The sequence below is a fragment of the Melospiza georgiana genome, chromosome 26, assembly GCF_028018845.1.
Source record: "Melospiza georgiana isolate bMelGeo1 chromosome 26, bMelGeo1.pri, whole genome shotgun sequence".
In the NCBI taxonomy this organism is placed as follows: Eukaryota; Metazoa; Chordata; class Aves; order Passeriformes; family Passerellidae; genus Melospiza; species Melospiza georgiana.
The window spans coordinates 6711266-6730168 of record NC_080455.1 but is presented as its reverse complement, the minus strand read 5'-3'; the positions used below and the strand labels follow the sequence as shown (position 1 = coordinate 6730168).

The window sequence follows — 18903 nt, the reverse complement described above, 5'->3', positions numbered from 1 at the left end:
CTGGGGAGCCTGGGCAGTGCCACCACCCTCAGAGGCAGAACCTCTCCCTGAGCTCCATCCCAGACCCCTGACACAGCTCCAGCCCTTCCTGAGGTCCTGTCCCTGTCCCAGAGCAGAGACTGGAGCTGCCTATCTGGAGAAAGATGCCAAGTACAATATACATATATATAATTATTATTGTTGTTGTTGCTACTAATAATATTATTATTATTGAAAATATTTACTATTATTATAACATGGAAGGTATTGTTAATTAGCGATGGGTTAAGTTGCAGAAAGGGGCACAAACACTGACTGGGGAAGGGAGAAGGAAGGCTCAGGGGTCTCTGGGACATCGCTGCCATGGAGCAAATTTTGGCCAGGAGATCCCCCTGCTCTGCCCTCCCTTACCCGGGAACCGGGGTACCGGGACCTTTCCCCATTCCCTTCCCTGCTCACCGGGGACGGCCGCGGAGCCTCGGGCCCAGCCCACCGGGCTCTGCCCTGCCCTGGAGCACCCACCTGCCGCCATCTAGGGGGCAGCCCCCACTGCCTGCCCGCCCACCCCCTCCCGCAGTGCCCGCGGAGCCGCCTCCATCCCATCCCCGGGATGGGGCCCCCCACCTCTCCCGCCGTCGCTCCCCCGGTTTAGCGGAGCGTGGCCCCTTTAAGACTCCCGGGGGAGGCGTGGCCTGGCAGGGCGTGGTCAGATGGGCGTGGCCGGAGAGCGAGGAGCGCGCGCGCCGATTGGGCGGCGCTGGCGGCGCGGCCCCGCCCTCCCGCCGGCGCGAGGGCGTCACGTGACCCGGCGGCGGCGGCGGCCGGCGCGGTGGACGCTGGAGGCCCAAGATGGCGGCGGAGCTGGTGGAGGCGAAGGTGAGGGAAGCGGCGCCGCCGCCCCGCCCGCGGGGCCCGGCCGGCACCGGGCGGCTCCCGGCGCGGAGGGAAGGCGGGGGGCGGCGCTGCGAACCGCGGGGGCGGCGCTCCGGGGCCTCCCCCTCGCCTTTTTACCTCAGAGACTGCCCCGCCCCGGCCTCAGGGCCGCAGCCCCCGCCGGACCTCCCGGGGCCGAACCGGGCCGTGGTGCTGCCCGCCCTCCTCGGGGTTGCCCCCGCCGCGGGCCTGCCCCGCTCACCGCGGGATTGAGGAGCGCTGGTGCTGCCCCCGCGCCCCCCGGGCCGGTCCCGCTGCCCGCCCGGGGCTGAGCGCTCGGTGCGGAGCTGTCCGGGGCTCGGGGCACCGCTGGGACCGGCACTGCCGGCAGTGGAGGCGGCCGCAGGGCTCCTCTGGGATGGGTGAAGCGAATCCACGCTGGGAGTTGTGTTTCCAAGGCCGTTCGTGCCCCGGGAAGCACCGGGAGCTTTCCCGGTCCCCTCGGGATCCCGGTTCTGAGGGAGCCGGGGCAGCGGCCGGGGGCAGCCGGCGCTGAGGGCGGTTACGGAGCAACGGCAGCGGCCGGGGAGCGCTCCCGGGAAGGGTTCCCTGGAGTGTTCCCGGGCAGCGCTCCCGAGCAGCCCCTCGGCGGGGATGGGGCTGCGCGGCCGCAGCCGTCCCGGCGGGAGCGGAGTCTGGGGGGCTCTGCCCTCACCGTGCGGTCCTGGAGCGCTCCCCGGGCACCGCGGTGGCCGCAGAGGCTTTGGGGGCCCGGGGCCGTGTCCGGTGTGGGGCCCGGGAGCCGTCCCCGGTGAGCTCGGGGCCGTCCCCGGAGGGTTCTGAGAGGAGAACCAGCAGCGGTGTCGGGAATCTCCGCTCTCCATGTGCTCTCCCTGCTCGCACGGGGAACCTCGAGCCCTCGCTTTGCTTTGTCCGGGGTTTGTTGTTGTTTTGCTGCTTCAATCTCATCGTCTTTAATTCCTTCAAAATGGAAATTCTGGGCTCCAGCTCCGCTTTCCAGGCCGAGAGTCCTGGGTGAGGCTCCAGGAGCAATTCCCACAGGGAGCTCCTGTCTCCCGAGCTCCTGGGATGCCCTGGCACCTCCTGCTGCTGTGTCTTGATGAATTTATCTTTCCAAATGCACCTTTTATCCCCGAATCCCTTGGGGACAGCAAGGTTCTCTCGATTTCCTAGCACACTTTAATGATCCTGGTGGGATTTCATCAGAGTTGATGATCTTGGAGGTCTTTTCCAACCCTAATGATCCTGATTCTATTTTTGAGTTGAACAAAAGTGAGGCACAAAGTAGATTTCTCCAGGATTTCACAGGTGGTGTGTGCTGGAGCAGCACCATGAATCCAGGGCTCTGAAATTCTGACTTTCTGGCAATTAAACATCTTTTCTCTCCTCTTTAGTCATCAGTCTTTTTTTCCCCTCATCAGGGATATTTTGGGACTCATCACGACTCCCAAAGTTCTAAGTGCAGACAGTGACATAACAGCTTTTGGGGTTTCAGATTAAATGACATATGTAAGGGAAAAGGAGAAAATCAAATGGCATTTTTCTCTCTCGTCTAATTCCCACACATCCAAAAGTGGCTGTGAAATGTTTCTGGAAACAGTTGTAGATTTCTTAATTAAAAAATAATAATAAAAAAAATCTGTAGCTGGTTTATTCCAGGAAATAAGACTGTTAGATTATCTTTTCTGCTTTCTTTTAAATTACTAATTCAAGAGTTGGGTAGAGGTTGGGGAAGATCTGCTGGATCTTTGCTGCTGGATTGTTTTTGTGGGGTTTCTTCTTGAATTCCCCCACAAACAGCAAGGATGTGGAGTGAATATGTGTGGTGTTTATTTCCAGGGCAGCTTGAATTTTCCAGCCCCAGGACTTTATTTGCTGCTTCTTTGCAATGTTAAGGCTGTTTGGAGATCTGAAATGCCAGCCTGGAGCTGTGGGCTCAGGAGGAATTCCTGGGTTCTGATGGGAACTTGCCTTGTGGCCTTTGCTGACGCTCACAGGCCTGAGCTGCCTCAGAGAGGGGATTTTGGAAGCCTGAGCTGGGTTTTGCTGCTTATCAGACACTGAATTTGATAATTGCAGGGCAGCTCCTGGCTGGGATCTCAGGGAAGTGCTTGGCATTGTTCTCCTGGGAACACACTGCTCCCTTCAGCAATCTCACTGTCCTTCCCCACTCTTCAATGTGGGGTTTGTAAAGATCCTGTGGATGTAGGGAGGATCCTGGGGGGGTTTTCCCATCCACAAATCCAGGATTGGTGGCCCCAGTTCATGTCATTCTGATTTCCTCCCCGTGCCTTGCCCTGGCACCGTTTGGGATGAAGTTTTCTGTGTTTCTCTGGGAATTCTGGAGGCTCAGGCTGCTGCAGGAGTCCGTGAGCTCTTCCACAAGTGAGGCCTCTTGCTTTAGACCTTTGGGGTCGCTCCTGCTTCCAGCTGAGCTGTCCTGAGGATGCTCAGCACCTATCCAAGTGACTTTGGAGTCATTTGGTGCCTGTGCTGGTGGTTCTGCCCTTCAGTGGGTGATCTCTGTGTTCAGCCAAGAAACGGGAACCAAAACCAGGTGACAGCAGCGGGTTTGGACAGGTTTGGGGTCTTTCTTTGAGGGGAAATTTTAAATATCTTGCCTTGTAGTTATAAAGTGACAACTAAACCTTTGCCTTTTATAACTATGAGAACATCTTTTAATTTTTTATCCCCCAGAACATGGTGATGAGTTTCCGAGTCTCAGATCTTCAGATGTTGCTGGGTTTTGTTGGCAGGAGTAAAAGCGGACTAAAACACGAACTAGTGACCCGAGCTTTGCAGCTGGTCCAGTTTGACTGCAGCCCCGAGGTGTTCAAGAAGATCAAGGAGCTCTACGAGACCCGCTACAACAAGAAGGGCTCGGAGGTGGCTCCGCCGCCGCCGGCGCCGCCCCGTGCCGAGGCGCTGCCGCTGCACTCCTCGTACGAGCGCGGCGGCGCCGTGGCCCGCAGCCTGCCGGCCGCCGGCATCGACTACCCTGCCCTCTACGGCAAATACCTGAACGGACTGGGCAGGTTGCCCCCCAAAGTGGCCAAGCCCGAGGTCCGCTTGGTCAAGCTGCCCTTTTATACCACGCTGGACGAGCTGTTGAAGCCCACAGAGTTAGGTGAGTCTGGGAGGGGGTGTTGGTAAATAAGGTGTAAGTTGAATAAAGGTGATAAGTGAGGTAGAAGTTGAATAAAGTTGATAAATAACGTGTAAGTTGAATAAAGTTGATAAACGTGAGTTGATAACTAAGTTGTGTTTTTAAGGAGTTTCTGAAGTTTTGTGGCAGGAGAGGCTGATGGATGGGGTGGTGGGACCCCTCTCTCCTTCCTTCTCTCTCTCTTTGCCCCCTTTCTCTCTCTCTTTTGCCCTGCTTTCTCTCTTTTCCCCCCTTTTCTGTCTTCCCTTTTCCCCCCTTTTCTGTCTTCCCTTTTCCCCCCCTTTTCTGTCTTCCCTTTTCCCCCCCTTTCTCTCTTCTCTTTCCCCCTTCTCTCTCTCTCTTCCTCCCTCCTCTCTTCCCCCCCACTTTCCCTCCTTTCTTTTTCCCTCTTTCTCTCTCTTCTCTTTCCCCCTCTCTCTCTCCCCTCATACTCAGAATTTACAGAGAAATGTTGATCCCTGGGCTTGCCAGTGCTTAAAGGTTGATAAAGGAGGGGAGAGCAGCTTTTACAGAGAGGGAGAATGCTGGGAAAGGGGGAATGGTTTCAAACTAAAAGAGGAAAGATTCAGATGGGATATTGGGGAGCAATTCCTCCCTGTGAGGGTGGGCAGGAGAAGCTGTGGCTGCCCTGGCCGTGTCCAAGGCCAGGCTGGGACAGTGGAAGGTGTTCCTGCCTGTGGGGTGGGATGGGGATGATCCTTCAGGTCCTTCAAATCCAAATCCTGGGATTTTCCCCAGACCTGGAATGTGTTCACTTTGGAATCCCACCTTGTTTGGTTCCTGTGGACTGTGGAGCCAAATTCCACCCTAATGCTGATTTTCAGCACTAGAAATCCCTGACCTGAAGCATCCTGTGGATAAAAGAGGGTGGCAACACCTCCAACTGTATTTTTGGCCTTTATTTTGTGTGCTTGTCACAGTTATTTGTGTGTGGTGCTGTGTGTTTTGAGGGGTAACCAGTAAAACTGGAAGAGCTTTTCCCCTGGGGTGTGGAGACTGATTTTTCATTATTTAGTTTGGAGAAACAAAGAATGTTGTTAACTGATGTTAAATAGAATGTTCTGGTGGCAAATTCAGCGTGTCCAGAGAAGTTGAGTTCTGCTGAGTGTCTCATAAATTCATGTGCTAATGTCAGAATTCTCATAAATTCATGTGCTAATGTCAGAATTCTCTACCAATGATACTTGAGCTGCTCTGGCTTTGCTGAAAATATATCTGTTGTGGCTTGGGGGAAAAATAGATAAAGATTTGATTGTGCAGAAACAAAAAGATAAAGGTCTAATTAGTCAGATTTTATATAATTTCTTCTTCATTTGAAGGCGTTAATGCTGTGACAAAACAGCTGAGTGGTGACAGAGTCAAGCTCAAAGACGATAATTGTGTGGGGAATGGTTTGCTCAGTGTTAAATGTGTGTTAGTCAGCAATTCCAATATGGGATTCTGAAGGAAAACAAATTTCCAGGAGGTGGAAGCACCCAGAGGCAGAAGATGCACTCTCTGGGATTCCCAGGTTTGTTCCAGGGTGCCACTGAATGTCCCCTGATCACCAGGTTTGTTCCAGGGTGCCACTGAATGTCCCCAGATCGCCAGGTTTGGTTCCAGGGTGCCACTGAATGTCCCCAGATCGCCAGGTTTGTTCCAGGGTGCCACTGAATGTCCCCTGATCACCAGGTTTGGTTCCAGGGTGCCACTGAATGTCCCCTGATCACCAGGTTTGGTTCCAGGGAGCCACTGAATGTCCCCAGATTGCCAGGTTTGGTTCTAAAGTGCCACTGAATGTCCCCAGATCACCAGGTTTGGTTCCAGGGTGCCACTGAATGTCCCCTGGTCACCAGGTTTGTTCCAGGAAGTCACTGAATGTCCCCAGATTGCCAGGTTTGTTCCAGGGTGCCACTGAATGTCCCCAGATCGCCAGGTTTGGTTCCAGGGTGCCCCTGAATGTCCCCAGGTTTGGTTCCAGGGTGCCCCTGAATGTCCCCAGATCACCAGGTTTGTTCCAAGGTGCCACTGAATGTCCCCAGGTTTGGTTCCAGGGAGTCACTGAATGTCCCCAGATCACCAGGTTTGGTTCCAGGGTGCCACTGAGTGTCCCCTGCCCTGCTCAGAGCCCCGGGCTCATTAAAGGCAGCCTTGGCCCTGCATTGGCAGCTCCCCTGGGCCAGGCAGGCCCTGCAGGGCTCTCCCTGATTTCCCTGCTGCTGCCTGAGGTTCTGTGCAGCCAGGGAGCTTCAGCTCTCCCACCTGAGCAGGCTGCACCTCCCGTTCTGGGTTTCCATTCCAGCAGCAGTTTGGTTTTTGTATAAAGAGTGAGCTGACAAAAATGCAAAACAAACCGTGAGCGGCTTCTGAGTTTTCCTAATCAGGTTTGCTTTGTCTTTGTGTGGCTGAACAATCAGCAGGGTTCAGTTTATTGGCAGTTTCTTAATCAGAAACATTAAAATTCCTTTTTGTTGTTGTCCTTGTCAGTCATCGCTTTGCTAAAAATACCTCATGAAATGTTTTACTTTCTGCTGGTTGTTTTTGTCAGGAGATACTTGGGCGGAAACTGGAATTAAACAAAGTTCCACAAAGATATCTTAATTCTTACTTCTGAAATATATTTTTGTAGGTTCCATTTGCATTTTTAAAGCAGAAAAGGGACCAGAGGGGAAGCACCTGCAGTGACTCAAGTTGTCACCAGGTCTTCCAAGAGCTGCTGAGGTTTTATCCTTCCTTCATCTCCTCTTTTTCATACAAAAGTGCATTTTCCTCCTTCTGAACTCCTGGTGGCTTTGAGTAACCATGCAATGGAAGTGAGACAAAACAAAACACCCAATTCCTGCTAAATGATTTTTAAAAAGCTGTTTTAGCACTTCCTCTTTGTTTTCCTCTCGTGACTTTCAGCAGCTCAGCGTCTGAACTTTGCTTAGAGACACAAAACTGAAAATAAAACGTGTTTTGGTTGAAGCACAGGTTGCAACAAAAGTTTCCCAGGTCTCAAACTTCATCTTCCCCACATTAAATGCACTTGATGTTCAAATTCTCAGTGTGCAAAAGGCCCCAGTTAATGCTGGGTGAGCTGCTGTCCCACCCTCAAGGTCAGGGGGTTTGAAGTCGTGTTTTGTCACTTCCAGCTGCTTTTTGTGTTGCTTTTTTATTATCTGAGCTAATCGTTTTTGTTGCTGGAGTTGTTTTCTTTCTTTTCCAGAACCCTCCTGCTCTGGCTGGTTGGTTTTGGGCTTTTGTGTCAGGCTCAGGTCTCCTCTTGGGCTTCTTGAGGATGTGGTCACACTGTGACACCACTGATGTGCTGAGCTGATGGCTCTTGAATTATTTGAGGGGAGGAAAAATAATTTTAAAAACAGAAGAATCAGATCCAAAGCCTGTGCTGGTTGCACTGAACAGTGAGCAATAAATGGGCAAAGTCTAATCAAAGCAGAATTACCAAAAGAGGTGAAAACTGCAGTTCTGGGTTGTGGGAGAAAACAAGACTTGGAGATAAACAGAGCATAGCAATCACCTCGTGCTCAGAGCTGCTGGTCTCAGTTTGATGGACGCTCTTTTCTTCCCTCCTCAGTCCCACAGAATAATGAGAAGCTTCAGGAAAGCCCATGCATTTTTGCATTAACACCAAGACAAGTGGAGCTGATCAGAAATTCCAGGTACTCCTCACTGGCTATTAGCAGTTCCAGAAAATGCAGCTGCAGCATTCCATCATTCCTCAGTGCTCCCTGCCTGTGGAATTTTTGTTCTCTGCAAGGGAACAGGATTTGGGTGAGGACACCAGGCTGCTCCTCATGTACAGCAAAAGCTTTGGGGGCAGTGGGAGCTGCAAATTCCCCCATCCAGGTCCTTAAATTGCATTTGTGCTGCTCTAATCTCCCTTTGGAATGGTGCATTTGGGCAGGAAAATGGGGCTGAAATCATGGATGACCTAAATTCTCTGCTGAGCTGCTGGTGTGAGTGTGTGCAGCCTTTCCTGGGGCCAGGTTCAAAAGGCAGAGTGTGCAGCTCTTTGCATCTGAAAGGAACTTCCTTGGTGGGGAGGAAACATCTGGGATCAGGATTTACCCTGACCTCTGTCAGATGCAACTTTTGAGTCAGACAAAGGCTCCCCTCAGATGTGGCAGTGCAGGCACGGAGGTTTCCTCTTGGCTGACCTGCTCCCTTCATGCAGAATTCCTCCAAAAATTCAACATAAAACCTTTGACAATTGATCTTTGTCATAAAATTAAAGAGCTGGAGGAACAATATCTTGGTTATTTTGCCTCCTGGTAAAACATCCTTGTTGTGCCTTCCATTTCTTTCCTGATTGCAGTTAAAATCCTGTCAGGAACAGCCCTGATGGAGGCTGCAATATTCACAGTGGGGCCTTAATATTCAGTCCCTTGGTTTGCATGAGCAGCTTCAGCTGAATAATTAAACACAGGGAGTCTTGAACACTGTCAGGTAAACCTGACCTTAAAACCCAGTTTTTATAAATTCTCACAAATCACCAGAAGGCACCTGAACAGTTTTAAAAACCCAGAGAAAAGCTGTGAGTTGGTGCATCAGGAAAAAAAAATAATAATTACAGAACCACTGATATTTGCAAGGGGAATTGTACAATTTAAATAAAGTTCTGGGAGGTAATTTTTTGAAGTTCTATTTTAAAAAATTAGGAACAACTGAAGTTCTTGAGTCTGGCAGCTGGTTTGGGTGATTCTTTTGAGGGTAGGGATTTTTTTACACAATTAATTTGAAGTTTTCTGTTCTTTCATTTATCAGGGAGTTGCAGCCCGGCGTGAAATCGGTTCAGGTGGTGCTCAGGTAGGTCTGGGCTGGGCTCATTGAACATCAGGGGCAGAGCAAGGGAGGAGGGAGTGTTCTAAAAAGTTCCAACAAGGATTTCATGGCTCCAGAGAGAATTTCCAGTGAACTTTTTGTTCTTGGGCCTCTTAAATTCCTCTTTGGAACCTCGAGCAGAAACAGCGAAGTCCCACCTGGATGGGCTCTGCTGAGGGAGCAAGGATTGGGATGGGATTGGGACGGGGCTGTGGGAGCTGTGCAGAGTGGTGGGATATTATGGGATGTGTTGTTTCTGCCCAGAATCTGCTACACAGACACCAGTTCCCCCCAGGAGGACCAGTACCCTCCCAACATCGCCGTCAAGGTGAACCACAGCTACTGCTCCGTGCCGGTGAGGACTGGGGCACTGGGGAGGGAAATCTGGGGGAAAGCTGGGGAACGTGGAAGGAAATGGCTTTGCCATGTTATAGAAGTGCACTGCTTAGTTTAAAGCTAATTTTTTATGGATTAGCCATGTTGTTAATGAGCTGTTCTGTATAAAGGCTCAATCCTGTTTAATTGTGCTCCAGCTGTACTCAGTTCCTTCCCCCCATCCCTGAGAGCTGGGGCTGAGCGCACCTTAATGGAGCTGATGAACAGATGTACCTTGAGTAAAATAATAAATATCTGTATTTAATCTTCCTGCTCTAGGGCTACTACCCCTCAAACAAACCCGGGGTGGAACCCAAGAGGCCCTGCAGGCCCATCAACCTCACCCACCTCATGTACCTGTCAGCGGCCACCAACCGCATCACGGTCACCTGGGGCAACTACGGCAAGGTGAGAGGCCAGGGAGCGCCCAGAGCCGCCCAGGCAGCCCTGCAGAGCAGCCTCCTCATCCTCTCCTCCCTCTCTCCCCAGAGCTACTCGGTGGGGCTGTACCTGGTGCGGCAGATGACCTCAGCAGAGCTGCTGCAGAGGTTGAAAACCATCGGCATCAAGCACCCGGAGCTCTGCAAAGCGCTGGGTGAGTGGCTCAGGAGGGGCCTGTCTGCAGCCTGCTGGGGAGCAACCACCACCTTGCACACCCGTGTTCCCCTCCAGCTGTGTAAACCCCACTTTTTATCTGAACAGACTTGCTGAGCTGTGTGTGAGCCGTGGGAGGTCACCCCAAAGCCGTGGTTCTGGTGGCTCTCCCTGTAGGTGGCTGTAGGATTTGTGCCGCTGTCGGTGTCACTGGAAGGGCTTCATGCCTTCAGCTGAGTCAGTCTGGGCAGCACTGACCTCGGGATTCCCAAAGGACATTGCTGGAGCGAGGGATCCTGGTGACAATGTCCTGCTGCCCCAGGCCCTGGCACTCCTTGGGGTGGCACTGGGATGTCACCAGCAGCACTTTGATATGCCTTGAGAGCTTCAGAGAAGAGATGGTCCCCAGAGATGCTTATCCCAAACCACTCAGGTAAATCCTCCTGGTATGAGGCTCATGTAAAAATTACTGGAAATGAGGGGAAGGTACTTTTCCAAGGTGGACTCTGACTTGGAGCTCATGAGTGTGGAAGATTCCCAGTTTCTCATGTTGCTGGACAAAACCTTCTCACTGTTTCATTCTGCGTGGGAGAGCTGACCCTGTGATCCTGATGGTCTTTAAAACTGCCCAGATCCTGGAAAACTCCTCCCAAGGATAGGAAATGTCAGGGAATCCCAGCATAGTTTGGGTTGGAAAGACCTTAAAGCTCATCCAGTGCCACCCCTGCCATGGCAGGGACACTCCCACTGTGCCCAGTGCCCAGCCTGGCCTTGGGCACTGCCAGGGATCCAGGGGCTGCTCTGGGCATCTGTGCCAGGGCCTGCCCACAGGGAGGAATTTCTCCTGCACATCTTAACCCCAGTTTCCCCTCTTCAAGCCATTCCCCCTTGTGCTGTCACTACAGTTCCTAATGCAGAGCCCCTTTCCAGCATCCCTGGAGCCCCTCCAGGGACTGGAATGTTCTGGGAGGTCTCCACTCAACCTTCTCTTCTCCAGGCTGAGCTTCCTCAGCCTGCCAGCCTTGGAGGTGGATGGCAGTTCACAGGGAAGGTGATGGCTCCAGGTGTGTCCAGCCTGCAGACACCTGGATTTTGGGCAGGGATCAGCTGTATTTGGTGAATTTAAATAGAACCAAATAAGAGCAATCTCTTACTTCAGCTCCTTCGTGTTTTCGTGCTTGGAAGTTGTTTGGATATCCAGAACTGACCAATCTGAGGAGATCCTAAACTTTGCTTTTCTAGCTCTGGTCTGCTTTGCAAATAATTCCCTGTCACCGAAGCCGCCCTTTGGCTTCAGCCTCATCTCACTGCTGACTCATCTTGCTTTGCATAAAATTCTGCAGAACTTAATACAGGAACAGTGTCTGAGAACAGATTATGGCTTTGGATCCAAAATCCTGATCTGGAGATCCTAGAAAATTCTCCTTCCCAGGTCTCCCAGTAATTGATGCACAGAGAGAGCTCTTACAAAGAACTTCATAAAAAATTAAGCTTGGATGAAAAGGCTCCTAATGTGAGGAAAACAAGCCCAAATCTTGTAATCTCCTGGGAATTTCACATCTGAGAAGTCACTCTCTAATTAAAGCTGGGTGTTGCAGAGCTGCATGTAGCCTCATTGTCTGGAGACATCTTGTTATGATCTGAAAAGGTCAAAAGAAATGGTTGACTTGCTCCAAAGAAAAACGGTGATGGAAGTGTCAGAGGCAGTTGCAGACAGCAGTGGGAGCAGCAGCTCCTCCTCAGGACTTGGGGAGCAGTTCAAAGCTGGTTTTGTTGATTTTTGCACCTTGGTGTGGGACCTGCCCACGTGGGACCTGCCCATCTGCTGCTTGCTTTGATTTCCCTGCTGCTCCTCTGGGTTTTGCTTTCAGGCTGCAGCAGCAGGGGCAGGATTCCTCCTTTGCTGACATCTGATTCTTGCCAGATCTGTGCTGGGTGGCTGCTGTGCCTGGTCTTGCATGGCTGCCTCGCTCTGAGCTGTCTGCCTGGCTACCTCTGGGCCTGGTTGTGGTTCCTGTGGAACGTTCTGGAATAAGGGAGGTGCCAGTGGAGAGGGCAAGGAGTGGCAGCCCAGCAGTGCTGGGAGGAGGCTTGATAACCTGATGGCAGAAGGATGGGATGTGTTTTCCCTCTCTGTTTGCTCACTTGTGGGGGGACTTGCTCTGAGCTGGAAGTGCCAGGGAAGTGCCACATTTCCCCAAATCCTGCTGCTCAGGAGGGAATTAACCCCAGGTCCGTGTGTTCATTCCCTGCCTGACAGGGAAAGTGCTCCCCACACACACAGCCCAGGGCTGGGTGAGCTGCCCCCACCTGTGCTGCACAGTCCTGCTGAGGCTGAGTTTGGTTAAATGCTGTGTGCTCTGCTCTCCCTGCAGTGAAAGAGAAGCTACGCCTGGACCCTGACAGCGAAATCGCCACCACCGGGGTCCGAGTGTCCCTCATCTGTCCGGTGAGACCCTGCAGGCTCCTCCTGCACTTGGGGTTTGCCTTGGAAGGGAGCTTAAAACCATCCAGTGACACAGAGAGGGACACCTCCCACTGTCCCAGGCTGCTCCAGCCTGGCCTTGGGCACTGCCAGGGATCCAGGGGCAACCCCAGCTGCTCTGGGCACCCTGTGCCAGGGCTTGCCCACCCTCACAGCCAGGAATTCCTTCCCAATATTCCCTCTAGGGTGTGGGAAACCACTCCCTGTGTCCTGTCCCTCCATCCTGTGTCCCCAGTCCCTCTCCAGCTCTCCCAGTTTAATCCAGAACCAAGGAGCTCCAGCTCTGTTTTAGCCTGGTTTTGTCAAGAACCCAAACCATACTCTCAGACCAGCTTTGCAAACTCCCAGGTTAAATGTTGTTCCTCCTGAGGGGATCTGGGGTTCCTCCCAGGCGTCCTGGCTGATGCTCTGCTCTCTGCCCCACAGCTGGTGAAGATGCGCCTGTCGGTGCCGTGCCGGGCCGAGACCTGTGCACACCTGCAGTGCTTTGATGCCGTCTTCTACCTACAGATGAATGAGAAAAAGCCCACATGGATGTGCCCTGTGTGTGACAAACCTGCCCCCTACGACCAGCTCATCATTGATGGGTGAGCTTTGCCCCTCTCTGCCCTTTCCCCTTCCCCACTGGGTGCAGCGTTCAGCTCTTGGTTGAAGTTCACTTTGAAAGTGTTCAAAGTTTATTCTGCTGGTGCATCATATTCTGGTTTCAGTGTTCTGGTGTGTTAGAGCAAGTGGGAATGTGCTGGGGGGTGACAGGCTTGTGGTACAGCATTTTTGGGGTGAGTTTGGGAGCAGCTTTGTGCCCCCAAATGCTGGGAGCCTTCTGTGGACTGGGACCACTGACCAGGGCTGGTGGAACAACACACGTGGTTCTTGCATGCTGGGAAATGGTCTCCACCCTCATGGCTGTGGGATTGGCCTCCAGTGCAGGTTCCCTCAAGAGCAGGGGAGTTTAAGGTGATGTTTGGGGTGGCTGAGCTGCCCTGGCACAGGGAAGTGAGCAGACCAGTCTGTCCCAGCCTCACTGAGGGCTCCTGCAGCGTCGCTGCCTTGTGGGCCCTGGGCAGATCCAGGAGCTGTGGCTTTGCAGGCAGCCTGGAGCAGCCTCAGCACTGATAACCTGTTTGCTTTGTCCCCTGGCCTGCCCTGACAGGAAAATCCAGTTCTTGGAGATCTCTGGCAGGGGGAGATGAAGGGGAAACTGTGAGGGGTGGGACTGTGGGACCCACACGGGTCAGCCATGCCCTGCACGAGGAGCAGCAGGATGTACCTGGGGAGGGCTCAGCAGACTTTTGTTCCTGCTCAGGGCTGGTTTGATGCCAGTTCTGTTGGGTGAAATCCTTCCCAGATTCCCTGGAAGTGAGGGAGGGAAGCTGGCACTCAGTGGGTGCCGGGAGGCAGAAAAGAGCCCGAGGCTCCTGAGCAGGGTGGTTGGTCAGGTCTGGCATCCTCAGGGCCTTGTCAGCCTTTTGGGAGCTGCAGCTTGGTGGTTGCTGTGCTGGTGATGGGATTGGCTGTGGGAGCAATTCCTGCAGGAGCTGGGGAAAGCTGAAACTCTCCCACTGGGGTGCCACAAAGTTCTCCTGACCTTGGAAGTCTTTCCACTAAGAGTTCTCCTTCCTCCTGAAGGAAAGTGCTCAAGTCCAGGAGGGATTTCCAAACACAGGGAATGAAGCAAGTGCCCAGTTTCTCTGCAACCAGGGCCTCATTCCAGGTGGATTTTCATGGTGTTCCTGGTGCAGCAATGTTGTGGAGATTTGGGAAATAAAACTGGGAAGGAAGGGAAGTGCTGCTGCTTGGATTGCTGAGTTCCCAATGCCAAAGGATCTCTCACCTTTTGCTAAAGCCTTGCTGGGAATGTCCCATGGGCTGGGGCAGCAGGGCCTGCCTGGAAGCAGTGCCTGGGAAACTGGGTGAAGAGGCAAAGCTGTGTTTAATTGCAGCTAATTAAGCTGGTAGTTGATGATTTGGGTGCATGGACAGGAAGGGCTGGGATGGATTTGCACAGTCAGAACCTGCACTGGTTTTATGGGGAATAAAGTCCGTGGCTCCAAGGGCTCTCAGCAGCAGGTTCCTTTGGCTCCAGGGTCACTGCACACACCCTGCTGATTGCCAGGGCTGTGACAGCTCCTGCTGTCCCCTCTGCAGGCTCCTGTCCAAGATCCTGACAGAATGTGAAGATGCAGACGAGATTGAGTACCTGGTGGATGGCTCCTGGTGCCCCATCCGAGCCGAGAAGGAGCGGAGCTGCAGCCCCCAGTGTCCCATCCTGGTTCTAGGTGAGCAAGGCTGGAAACCCAGGGGGAAATCACACAATTCCAGCATGGCCTGGGTTGGAAGGGACCTGCAGGATCATCCAGTGCCACCCCTGCCATGGCAGGGACACCTTCCATGGTCCCAGGTTGCTCCAAGCCCTGTCCAGCCTGGCCTTGGACATTTCCAGGGATCCAGAGGCAGCCACAGCTGCTCTGTGCACTCTGTGCCAGGGCCTCAGCACCCTCACAAGGAGGAATTTCTCCCCAATATTCCCTCTGGCTGTGGAAGCCATTCCCTGTGTCCTGTCCCTCCATGCCTTGTCCCCAGTCCCTCTCCAGCTCTCCTGCAGCCCCTTTAGGCTCTGAGCTCTCCCTGGAGCCTTCCCTTGTCCAGGCTGACCAGCCAGGGGTGCTGGACCCCTCCCTGAGCTGGGCAGGGGTGGTTTCAGCTCCTCCTCCTCCTCCTCCAGGTTCCTCGGAGGTGAACGGGCTCCTGGCCACTGCCAACGGCACCGGCGAGAACGGCAAAGCCCCAGCAGATGTTGTGGATTTAACACTGGACAGCTCATCCTCGGAGGAGGACGAGGAGGAGGACGAGGAGGAGGAGGATGATGATGAGGGACCCCAGCCCAAACGACGCTGCTCTTACGAGAAAGGTTTAGTCTCTGCCTGCTGACTGCAGCCACGGCTCGGAATTCCCAACGGACAGACTTGAATACTCTGGTGCTTATTAAACTGGAGGAGGGGGAGAACGTCCTTTCCCACCTCATCTCCCTCCCTCCCTCATCTCCTGTGACTTTCCTATTCCAAATTACTCATTAAAACGAGAGAAAAAAGAAAAAAGAAAAAAAAAAAAAAACGACACAAAACAAAACAAAAAAACAAAAACCATTGAGCTGCTTCTTGGTTGGAAAACGACCCCACTCAGAGCCTGACCCTGAACTGGAGCCTGAAGTAAAGAAAGTGTCTTAAGCCAGGCAGGATCCTCCCTCACCTGGATCCCGGGATCGGGGGAGCTCCCTGCACACCTCCAGGACACCCACCCTGCATCTGCAAAGCCGTGTGCAGTTTGATCCTCTTGTTAATTAACCATTCCTTAATTAATCTAAAGGTTTTGCTGGACGTGTGAGTCCGGGGCGGGGCGGGAGGGGGGAGCGGGGAGGGCTCTGGGGGGGTTGGATGACCCAGAGAGGATAGAGGGGGGTTTGTAGGGGTGGGACTGGGGGCATGGGGTGCCAGGGGGGAGATGCCCGCTTGGCAGTGGCACTGGTCTAGCTCGGAGCTCCAGCAGCTCTGCACCTCATGTAAAGAGACACGTTTGGAATTTTAACCTAATCCCAAGGGAAGTGTAGAGGTTTGTGCAGTAGTGACTCGTTTTAGTTGAGCAGAAGCCATGGGGGGGTGGGGGGTGGGAGGGGGGGGGTCTTGAACCACAGATCTGTTGTATTTTTGAAGTGCAATAACTTTGGTGTTTTTGAAGACTGACAAGGGCTGCGCATTCCCTTTTCGTTGAGGTTGGTTCTGGAGGCGGCGGCCGTGACCTGCAGGGACAGCACCAGGCCTGGGGATGGGGACAGTGACCTGCAGGCCACCCCCAGCCCCAGACCTGGGGACAGTGACCTGCAGGGACACCCCCACTGACCTGCAGGGACAGCACCAGGCCTGGGGATGGGGACAGTGACCTGCAGGCCACCCCCAGCCCCAGACCTGGGGACAGTGACCTGCAGGGACACCCCCACTGACCTGCAGGGACAGCCCCAGGCCTGGGGATGGGGACAGTGACCTGCAGGCCACCCCCAGGCCTGGGGACGGTGGCTGTGACCTGCAGGCCACCCCCGCACCTGGGCACACCTGGCACCACGAGCAGGAGCAGGGCAGGGGGGTCCTTCCAGAAGATGCCGGGTGGGGGAATCTCAGTTTTTAGCCAACTACCTCGGTAACTCCAATTCAGGTTTCTTTGAGTCCCGAGCCCGTCGCGGGCGGTGCGAGGGCGGGGCCCGGGCGCTGCCGCCGCTCCGGCCCCTCCACTTCTCTGTCCCAGCCTTTGGCCCCGGAGCCAAAGCTCCTCCTGTGCTCTTTGGTGGCAAAACGTTGTTGCTTTTGAGTTTGCGAAGCGTCACCTTTTTGACTTTGTCTTGGAGAGTTTCTGTCCCGGCCTCTGCGCCAGCTCTGCTGTTCCCACGGGCTCCTCCCGGCTCTGGTTTGCTCTGGACCTCGCTGGCTTTTCCCCCTGGAGCTCGGGAGGGCCCTCAGGGAGCTGGGGCTGCCCTGGGCTGGGTGAGGAGCAGGGGCCGTGTCCCTGTGCTGGCCTGAGACCCCCGCGGGGCTTGGTGCTGCTGGGCACTGCCAGACCCCAAACCCTTTATCCTCCCTCCATCCTCCCCTCGGGGTACCCCAAACCCTTTATCCTCCCTTTATCTCCCCTCGGGGTACCCCAAACCCTTTATCCTCCCTTTATCTCCCCTCGGGGTACCCCAAACCCTTTATCCTCCCTCCATCCTCCCCTCGGGGTACCCCAAACCCTTTATCCTCCCTTTATCTCCCCTCGGGGTACCCCAAACCCTTTATCCTCCCTTTATCCCCCCTCAGGGTACCCCAAACCCTCCATCCTTCCTTTATCCTCCCCTCGGGGTACCCCAAACCCTTTATCCTTCCTTTATCCTCCCCTCGGGGTACCCCAAACCCTTTATCCTTCCTTTATCTCCCCTCGGGGTACCCCAAACCCTTTATCCTTCCTTTATCCCCTCTCGGGGTACCCCAAACCCTTTATCCTCCCTTTATCTCCCCTCGGGGTACCCCAAACCCTTTATCCTCCCTTTATCTCCCCTCGGGGTACCCCAAACCCTTTATCCTCCCTTTATCACCCCTCGGGGTACCCCAAACCCTTTATCCTCCCTTTATCTCCCCTCGGGGTACCCCAAACTCTTTATCCTTCCTTTATCTCCCCTCGGGGTACCCCAAACCCTTTATCCTCCCTCCATCCTCCCCTCGGGGTACCCCAAACCCTTTATCCTCCCTTTATCCTCCCCTCAGGGTACCCCAAACCCTTTATCCTTCCTTTATCTCCCCTCAGGGTACCCCAAACCCTTTATCCTTCCTTTATCCTCCCCTCGGGGTACCCCAAACCCTCCATCCTTCCTTTATCTCCCCTCGGGGTACCCCAAACCCTTTATCCTCCCTCCATCCTCCCCTCGGGGTACCCCAAACCCTCCCTTTATCCTCCCCCAGCTCTGGGTACCCCAAAGCCTCCATCCCTCACCCCAGCAGCCAGGGGGGCACAGAGAGGGGGGGTCTTGGTGCCTTTCCCAGCACTTCCCCCTCACTCCAGAGAATTCCACACGTGCCCGATCCCACCTGGAGGGAAAAGCCCCCGAGGTCCAGCCAGAGCTGCCCTAAATCCTCATTGCCCAAAAGCAAAGACCCCTCTCCACAGTGAGGAGGGGGCTCCTCTCCCAAGCCCCCATCTCCCAGAGGGGTGGGGGTCCCTGAGCCCCTGTGGGAGGGGGATTCTGCCCTCCTGCCTGGCTGGGGTTTGGCTGCAGGATGGGGAAGGGCTGGGGATCAAACCCCCCTTTCCTTTGCCCAGGCCTGGCAGGGGGACCCGGGGCAGCCCCTGCACCCTCGGCCCCAGGCTTTGCTTTCCTTCTCTTCCCTGGCTGTAAGCAATATGTTTTCAGGTTGAAACGGGGGTGGGGGTGGGAAAAGGGGGATGAAAACAACTGACAAAAACCCGGGTAGAGCTCCCAGATTAATTTTACTGTACAAAGTTCTGTGCTCGCGGCCCTGGCTGCACAGTAGCTTTAGAGTCCAGTTGTTTTCCTAATATTTTTTATTCTAATTTAATTGCTTTTAAATTTTCCAGGCCAAGCAACTGTTTGGAAACACCATGCTTGTTTTAGTGCTTTCTGTTGGAGTTGGCCAGCTCTTCCTGTACATATGTTGGTTTTTTTTTTCTTATATCCTGTTTTTTTTTTCTTCTTTGTTTTGTAAAGAGAAAAGAAAAAAAAAAAACAAAACAAACAAAAAAAAAAGAAAATTATTTTTCTTTCCCTCAGTACACATTCTTCAAATTATAGTGTTTGTTAAATAAAATGAAAGATTTACATTTAATTCTGTGTCGACTTGTTGGGATTTCTCACCCCAGGGTCTCCGGGATCTCCCTTCAGGATTCTCCAGGATCTTCTGCCAGGGCATCCCAAGGATCTCACCCAACATCCACAGGATCTTTACAGGGAAAATCTTCCCACAGGGCCTCCCCAACCTTCCTGGGGTCACTAGGAGCTCCCCAGGATCTCCTGAGCTCTCCGAGGGTCCCCAGCATCACTCCCAGCTCACCCCAAAATGAGACCTGG

At 53.7% G+C, this 18903-nt stretch overlaps 2 protein-coding genes across 2 annotated transcripts; both read left to right on the top strand.

The window, feature by feature from the left end:
* The first annotated feature begins 790 nt into the window (after nucleotides 1-790).
* PIAS4 (protein inhibitor of activated STAT 4) lies at nucleotides 791-15681 on the top strand. Its single transcript, XM_058040937.1, has 11 exons — nucleotides 791-855; nucleotides 3571-4000; nucleotides 7596-7680; nucleotides 8786-8827; nucleotides 9107-9197; nucleotides 9497-9625; nucleotides 9707-9812; nucleotides 12187-12260; nucleotides 12723-12883; nucleotides 14445-14575; nucleotides 15022-15681. The coding sequence occupies exons 1-11, from the start codon at nucleotides 829-831 to the stop codon at nucleotides 15225-15227; spliced, it is 1482 nt and encodes a 493-aa protein (XP_057896920.1). The 5' UTR covers nucleotides 791-828; the 3' UTR covers nucleotides 15228-15681.
* Nucleotides 15682-16446: 765 nt separating this feature from the next.
* On the top strand, nucleotides 16447-18621 carry LOC131093480 (nascent polypeptide-associated complex subunit alpha, muscle-specific form-like). The gene is made up of 3 exons (XM_058040638.1): nucleotides 16447-16453; nucleotides 16840-16924; nucleotides 16966-18621. Exons 1-3 carry the CDS (start codon nucleotides 16447-16449, stop codon nucleotides 17945-17947), a joined length of 1074 nt encoding a protein of 357 aa, XP_057896621.1. The 3' UTR covers nucleotides 17948-18621.
* Nucleotides 18622-18903: the final 282 nt, after the last annotated feature.

What these genes read in the sequence shown, in the direction of transcription:
- PIAS4 (XM_058040937.1), top strand. Translation starts at nt 829, where the DNA reads ATGGCGGCGGAGCTGGTGGAGGCGAAG. An exon ending in GAGCTGATCAGAAATTCCAG is followed by an intron (nt 7,681 to 8,785) that starts GTACTCCTCACT and finishes TTCATTTATCAG; the next exon opens with GGAGTTGCAGCCCGGCGTGA. An exon ending in GTGTCCCATCCTGGTTCTAG is followed by an intron (nt 14,576 to 15,021) that starts GTGAGCAAGGCT and finishes CTCCTCCTCCAG; the next exon opens with GTTCCTCGGAGGTGAACGGG.
- LOC131093480 (XM_058040638.1), top strand. An exon ending in CCAAACCCTTTATCCTCCCT is followed by an intron (nt 16,925 to 16,965) that starts CCATCCTCCCCT and finishes TTTATCCTCCCT; the next exon opens with TTATCTCCCCTCGGGGTACC.